Here is a 7,806-nt window from a genome sequence, read left to right as displayed (position 1 = left end):
AGCTTTTGATTATTCCTTAGCCATGGCAGCAGTTTGAACGATGGTATTGGGTGGATTATATCTTCATCCATCCTGTCTCTCAGGGTATTGTGTGTCTTCTGGTTGTGCCTTGTGTGTAAAAAGGGGTATCGGGCCTCCATCGTCCTCTGAGATGCAGCAGAGAGGTCCCAGGTGTCTTTTTTCACAGGTTCACCCTTAAAACTTGAACTTCATTGGGGACTTCAAGGGTGCTGGGCATGACCAGTCTATGCTATCCCACAAAACACCAGCCACCATTCCACATGCCGTGTGTGTGTTGGTGTGTGGATGGTGGTGTGGTGTGGTGTGTGGCTTTATTTTACGGGAGAAAACATGACTGGGCATATGCTTAGCGACAAGTGTGTGATTTGTTTCTCTGGTGGTTGTGTTTGAAAGACCGTTCGGCTACTTTGAGGGGAAGGATGCCAGGATGTTAAGGCTTCACAATGGAGGAGGGGTTACTGACGATGGCTGGGTTTCTGAACATGGGATTACTGGTGCACATCACCCTGTGCATTTGGCATCCCACGACACGGTGACCTGCCTTTGGCTGTGAGCAAGAGACTGCATCTTTTGCGTATTTAAGCAATGTGGCCATAGTGGAGCGTTTTTAAAAGTGTTTGTTTAGTTGGTACTTATTTTTCACTTAAACCTAGTGATTACATTTTGGGTGAATATTGTGTTGTTTTGCTTTCTCGCGTTGGTGGTTTGGATGAAAAGGATTTACAGCAAGCAGCAGTTAGCTTAGCTTAGCACAACAACTAGAAATTGGGAAAAAGATAGCCTGGCTACTATAAAAGTAACAAAACCTGCTGCCAACAGAAAAGGTCACTAGTAACACTTGCCTTCTTCTTTGAGTCTCCCGTGGTCGCCTGCCAGCCAGCCAGACTTTCTTCACTGTTACATTTGGACAGAGGCATGCTAGCTGTTTCCCCATCTTCCAGTCTTTGTGCTAAGCTAACCGGCTGCTGGTAGTACTGTATACAGCCATGAGAATGGTATCCATCTTCTCATCTAACTCTGGCTAAGATATGAAATAACCAAACTCCTAAACTATTGTTTTAAAAAGTTTAATTTGTTGACAGTGTGCTTCGGTATCTAATTATTTGTGTCATATGTTTGATGGAGAGCTCAGCTGAGCTTGTATTGAAATGCAATAATTATTTTGTCCTGTAAAACAAAATGGTACATGCGCTTCACAAGTGTAAACAAATTTCTATCAATATCGGGGTTGGGCCTCATCATTTGTACAAAAGCAAAGCTTTATCAGTGACTTGGATGAAACTGGATCATATTTCATGTAGAAAATATTTTCTTGCAAACAGCACTTTTGCTTTTTTGTTTCATTAAGGACAAGTGGTGTTAAGTGTCATCTAGTGGTGAATTTACGGATTGCAACCAACTGAATACTGCTTAACTTCCAAGTGTAAAGGAGAAAGTATGGTGGCTGTGCAAAAACGCACTATGAAATGTGAAATCAGTAGCAACTTTTTGTACAAGAAAAGGTGTCAGGTTCCACCAACTCTTTGTAATTAAGTTCTCTTTTAAAATGACAGCCTTGATATGCTGACATGACTTAATTATCTAAACACACACACACACACACACACACACACAGATACTCTTATAGAAACTAACAGATGGGTGTACAGTATGTAATGTTCCTGATGCCATGAGACTCCTGCTGAGCTTGAAATTGAAGCACAGCGACGTACGGAGATCCGCAGTTCACACATGGAAGATATTACCTACAGTCCAGCAGATTTAGCAAGTAAAATCATCAGGAGACTGAAATATGTGAGGGAGCTCCAGATTCTACCTTGTGGGAAAAAATGGTCCTTTGAGACCGGTCTAAGTGCATATTTGTGTGTGTGAGTGTGAGACAACGCCACAAAGACAGATACATTAATAGATCTATGCATTATTTAGCGTGTTTACTAACTGTATACCAAAGCTGTAGCAAATGCCCTCAGCAAGGGGTCTCTCACTGTCTCTCTTTATAATTGCAGATTTCTTTCAAAGAAAGCTCTTCACTGTCACTAATTAGACGCTTTAACAAGCATTTAAACTCCAGCTATCAGTCCTGATGTGAGTTGCATGCATTCAGATGGGCAGTCAGCTCACAGGCTGATTTTTGCTCGCCAACATTGGGAGAACAAACATGTTCAACAGGTTGCCTTGCGGCAGTCCATATCTCAAACTCAAATACACACACATATGCAGAAACAGCTAAAAGTATATATCTCAAGTAGAAACTCAAGACCAAAACTCAGAAACACACATTTCACACACATGCACGCCTCCCACACCACATGGTTAATTAATTCTAATTTGAACGGCCGTGGCCTCACCTCCTACACTCATGCCTTCTGATGGTGCCTGGAGAGACGTTACAGCATCCTCAGTAAGCGAGAAAGACAGGCAGACTGAAGCGAAGCCATGAATGTGAAAGAGTGAGATGATGTGATAGAGAGAGACTCATTGCTCCTGAGTGACGGCTGGTAGTTTTGGCCCAAAGTTCGGCAAGCAGCCTTGCAACTGGCAGCCAGAGGTGGCTGGATTGAATTATGAGGATTTTATACCAGGAAATTCTATAATGTGATGTCAGTAAACAGCATACAACAGACACACAACCTGATATCTGATATCTGATACCAGATTAATCCAACCATGACTAGACAGAGCACCAACTCACTACTGTTTAGGAAGAAAAATTTTGATCAGAGTGGCATCTAGGCAACAAGATCTCTATTAACATGTATTCAGCTGTGCTTCATTAGTGTTCATTAGAGGCAATATTTAATGCTAATGTAGGAAGTAGTATGATGTTCTCATACTGTAGTGAAAAGAAAATCAACACCAGCTCAAACGATCTGGATCAACTGAAAAACACAGTGAATATTTTATAGATAAATACAAAATTAACATTACAGATATGTTGAAAAATGTTAAATCTGTGCAGAAGTAACTTTTTCATCAACTTTATCATTATTTAGATTATGCAAAATAGCTGCATGTGAACATGATTTGTATTTTTACATAATGACTGTACCAATTAAAGGCACAATCTGTATTTTTTGTTTTAAATATATTCACATTTCTAAATCTGCATTAATTTTGGCCACTTGAGGGCCGCACAACAAGCATATGACTTGACATTCACATACTGGCTATGTTCACACTGAAAGCTCAATTCTGATTTATTGCTCATCGTTTTTCACAATATTTTTTGTACAGTGTACATGTACAGTTTTAGTGGAAGCCAGCAAATTTATGAGCGGATGATAACGAGGAGGAGAATGAAGAGAAAGAAAGTAAAATGTTTAATTATAGCTTTTTGTGGAGCAATGTCTGTACGGAGGTGTGTGCAGAGTCGGAGCAAACACAGACCGGTTGATTCTATCCCTCAAGTTTTACTTGTACAAAGGTTTTATTTTACTTTTGAGTTTTAACACCTCACTGTGCATCCACTGACAGCCTCCTTTACAATTTTTGTATTCACAGAGTGGCCATAAAACCAAACAAAGAGCCGAAAGATAATATATTTAAAAAATAAATTAAAATGCATTATAGGTATTATACCTTTCTGTCATTTGAGCGGATGCAAACTAATTACATGAACATAATTTATAGAAATTTGGTGCAATAGAGATCAGGGTGGAGTCATTTTTCTGTTACAGCCTCACTTTTAATTTTCACAACTAAGACAATAATATTTTTACATAACAAAGCCAGCAGCTTTAAACCCCATTTTAAGTACTTCTCTGATCATATATATTGCAGGTACATTCTTATGTTTGATTAGATAGATTAAACTGATCAAGATTTAGAAATATTGGCCTGTTTTGGTCCCTGAGTAGCAGGTTTCAGGTACATTTACTTTTGGTAGTTTGGCAACCATTTTCTTTTCATTTGAAATATGTATGTAGTGTTTGAACAGGTCATTCATCTCCACCAGCAATTATAAGTCAAGTATCAGGGGAACAGTTACTAATTTTAACAGAAACTTCTGACAGATGTAATGGTAATTTATTTGGCAGCAAACGAGCACTTGATCCATATTTAATTGAATGTCAGCACTCCAGGAGAGAGTTACTTTTGAGTACCGATCATTTATGTGTGTGTGTGTGTGTCAGCTCTCCATTTTAAATCCATCACTCATTTATCTCTCTTAGTCAGACTACAGCAATAAAAGGATGCCTGTATTCCTCCTCTGTGATTCCCCAGTGGATGTTAACCTTAGTTAACAGCCTTACTGATGCTAGATTGTTATGTCCACATTATCTCAGCAGGTACAAACAGCTCCGGTCCAGTGGCAGAGATCCTAATCCCGTCACGCATCAGTGGGCTGTCGGCCCCATTAATAAAAACATTAACTCACTACAGCTGATCAATAGCTATTGACTCAGGCTGACCGATTTGCTACACCTGCATGATCAATGAGCCGGGGTAATCCTGGGTGGTTAGAGAGAGGGGAGAGAGAGGGGGGAAAGAGACCGCAGGAGGATGGTGGAGATGTCTCAGTTCGAGCTCAGTCACCTGTTAAATGAACAAAACTGAAGAGTCTCCTCTCTGCTTCCGCCCACTTTTTAAGTGTGAACATCCGCTGACATCTAATACATGTGTGGGTGTGTACAAATACACACACCTACACATGCCTGACCACACAGCTTCCCTCCCACACACACACACACACACACACACCTTATGACAGCAGTTAAAGTGTAGTTAATACTGAATACAAATGCAATTTATTTTCATCAAAATAAAGAACTTTTCAACACTGTTTTCAAGCTATACTGTTGATCCATGATTCACTCATATGTGCAGAACACACTTAAACACACTCTATTACACACACACACACACATAAAATTTATTAATCCACGTCAACAAGGCAGCTCCTGATGTTGAATTTTATGATGAACAAACAGACAATAAAACTGAAGCATGCTGTCTTATTGTTGAGGTTGTAGCAAATTCACCCACATTAGGCTTGCTAACACACCGATTAATACACAGGATGTACACCGAGGCAACACACACACACACACACTCTAACAGGACGCTGAGCGGGGAGTATAAAAGGGGCATCCTTCCCACTCAACAGAGAAGTGCTCTCCTCACTCTCACACACTCCTCTTACACGCCAAACGTCTTTTCTCAAGGTAAGGAAACCACATTTTCTTTTTTACTATCTGACAGCAGGGTTTTTAGCATTTTAGGAGATGGGTTTTTATACTTCATAATCAGACTGGAATTCAAACAAGGAGGCAATTTTCATGAGAACCTATTGATGTAAGGAAAGATGGCAAAATGTAAACGTTCTGTTTCAAATTTGCCTTGAATTATTTAAATACGTAAATGTATGTGAAAACATCACATTAGTTATGTTTTGTTCAAATTTGTTTAAACAAATAAAAAGTTATATATAATGACAAATTTACTTGCTGTCCATTTTTTTTCATGAGATTTTTTCCTGACAGCAAAGTGGAAAGAAATTCTTTCTGCATTGACAATCAGGTCGATCTGACCTGCTGAAATTGAGCTCAGGATATTAAGATCCAAGTATCTACAGTGTGTTGCCTGCTGTGCCCCTGGATCATGGTGTGAATATGCTGTTCTGATTCACTTGCCTCTTTGGTGCAGTCAGAGTGATCATTAACTGTGAAAGAGCAGTTGTCTGGCAGATGGCAGATTGTCTCAGTTGTAGTTTTTTAGTGTAGAAGATGACTGTTGAGTCAGGAGACGATAACGTCTGGTGTAAACGCAGACTGGACTGCTTCTCAGATTCCTTCTTACTAAACTTTCCCTGTATGCTTCTCTCTCTCACTGTCTCTCTCTCTCTCTTTGTGTTTTAGATGACTGCAGGGCTATGTGTGTGTGTCGTGCTGGCAGTCCTGTGTACAAGCTGTTTGGGGCTCCCTTTCTCCTCCCAGCTCTTTGACGAGGGCCAGCGCTCCCTCTCCGCACCTTCTGAAGGTACAAATCTCACTGCAGGCAGAGACAAGCCCCTAACTAAACGGTTTCATTAATACCACAGTAAGTTTTCATATCTGACATCTGCTCTTGTGTGTGTCTTTGTTTGTCTGTATTGAGTAGCTCTCCTTGAGGCTGACACCCACACCTTGGGAGAGCCCCACCTCCAACACAGCCGCTCTGCCCCCCAGCTGAAAGCTCTTCCTCTGGCTGAGGAGGATGCAGACTCCCGAGCCAACCTCAGCGAGCTGCTGGCAAGACTCATCTCCTCCAGAAAAGGTGTGTGTGTGTTCCTGTTTGTCTGTTTGCATGTGTTTTGGTGTTATCCTACAAAAGCGTGAGGGTTTTAAGGGATGGAGGGTGTGTGTGCATGTGAGTATGTAAAGAAAAACATCTGGCAACAACAATATTTGCAACATTTTCAGAGTGCATTTCCCTGCCATCCTCCTCTCCCCCTGTCTTGCTAATTACTGGAATCAGCGCACAGCCTGCTTTGTAAAATGAATTAGTGGCTCTGAAAAGCTTTTGTGGTTTGAAAGAGCAAGTATTAGTGTGCACAGCCTTCCGGCTATTCGCATCATGCCATCTTATTTCACTTTTTTTTTCTGACTCCCAATGGCTTGAATTTTTTTTCCTTCTTCGATACCAAGAAAATTCTCTTACCCCTGTCATAGTACCTCACGCTCAGCGCTCTGATCTCTCTGACTGTAGGACATGACTGGAGGAAATATCTGGGTTCTCACAGTACACAACACACACACTTAAACACATTGTCAAGAACTGAAATTTTCAGCTTGGCTTCCAAAAACTGACTTTGTGCATGTCTAGAAAGTCTAAAACTTTGCGCACAGAGCTTTCAGACAGCCAGCAAAATGTTTTAACATGGGGCTCAAAGCTTAGAGAAAGACACTGGATGCTCGGAAGAAAGGTTTTCTCTAAGTTCAGTGTTCAGTAAGTGATTTAAAGATCATTTTGAGTCATTTTCATTCCCCACAGACTGATAAAATAGTTGAGATTGTGGATTTTAGTTCTTAAAAGTGGACGATGCCTTTTGGTCTATGTTATGTTAGACAAAACACAATTTTTCCCACATTCATACACACATATCAATCACAATCACAATTAATAGACAGATTCACACAATTCAGCTGTAAAATGTATATTTTGTTGTTGCATAATCTTTAGTTTATACTTTAGCAACAGAAAAATGCTAAACAGAAGTCAGAAACGGTTCAATCAGACAAAGAATTCTGTAAAATGTCAAAGGGCACATTGAAATTGATATGTAATACCTAAGAGATTGTGTGCATGTGTATGTTTTCTTAATCGTGCGTGTGTGTTTGTGGGTGTCTGTGTTCGTGCTCGCTGTTCACTTGCATGTTTCAGTGTAGGAGGTGTCGTTGTCGAGCCTTCTGCAGCCAATCTTCTCAGCACACCAGGGATCTGAAACGCTGTGTTTATGTGTGTGCGTATGTGTGTGTGTGTGCACACCGGTGTGTGTGTGTGTGTGTGTTGCGTAGGAGGATGTGGGTGGAGTGAAAACAGCATCTCTGTGAGCGTTCAATTGATTACAAAGCGGATAGCATTCCTGCTTCACTTCACTTGGAATAAGAAATGTCGGAGATTCAGAGATCAGAATGTTTTACACGACGGGGGGAGTTTGCAGTGTGTGGGGTGAGAAAGAAGAAATGAGGGTGCAGTGATCATTTATTTCAAGGGAATGGACACACACATTTGTGCACACATACACATTGATAAATATACATGGACACACAAAGGGAGAGAGTGTAATGGTATGCTGTCACCCTT

General features: G+C 40.7%; 1 protein-coding gene across 1 annotated transcript in view; it reads left to right on the top strand.

The window, feature by feature from the left end:
* The first annotated feature begins 5,145 nt into the window (after nucleotides 1–5,145).
* The window catches only part of LOC118342810 (cholecystokinin), a 3,971-nt gene continuing 1,310 nt past the window's right edge, over nucleotides 5,146–7,806 (top strand). The window contains exons 1-3 of the mRNA XM_035681474.1: nucleotides 5,146–5,186; nucleotides 5,880–6,000; nucleotides 6,121–6,276. Coding sequence (XP_035537367.1) covers nucleotides 5,880–6,000; nucleotides 6,121–6,276 — 277 coding nt within the window. The 5' untranslated portion in view covers nucleotides 5,146–5,186. The remainder of the gene's footprint in view (nucleotides 5,187–5,879; nucleotides 6,001–6,120; nucleotides 6,277–7,806) is intronic.

Source organism: Morone saxatilis, unplaced genomic scaffold (genome assembly GCF_004916995.1).
Source record: "Morone saxatilis isolate NCDOM2014 unplaced genomic scaffold, NCSU_SB_2.0 Contig9, whole genome shotgun sequence".
NCBI classification, from domain to species: Eukaryota; Metazoa; Chordata; class Actinopteri; family Moronidae; genus Morone; species Morone saxatilis.
The sequence above is the reverse complement of the archived record's forward strand: the minus strand, read 5'-3'. Positions and strand labels throughout refer to the sequence as shown.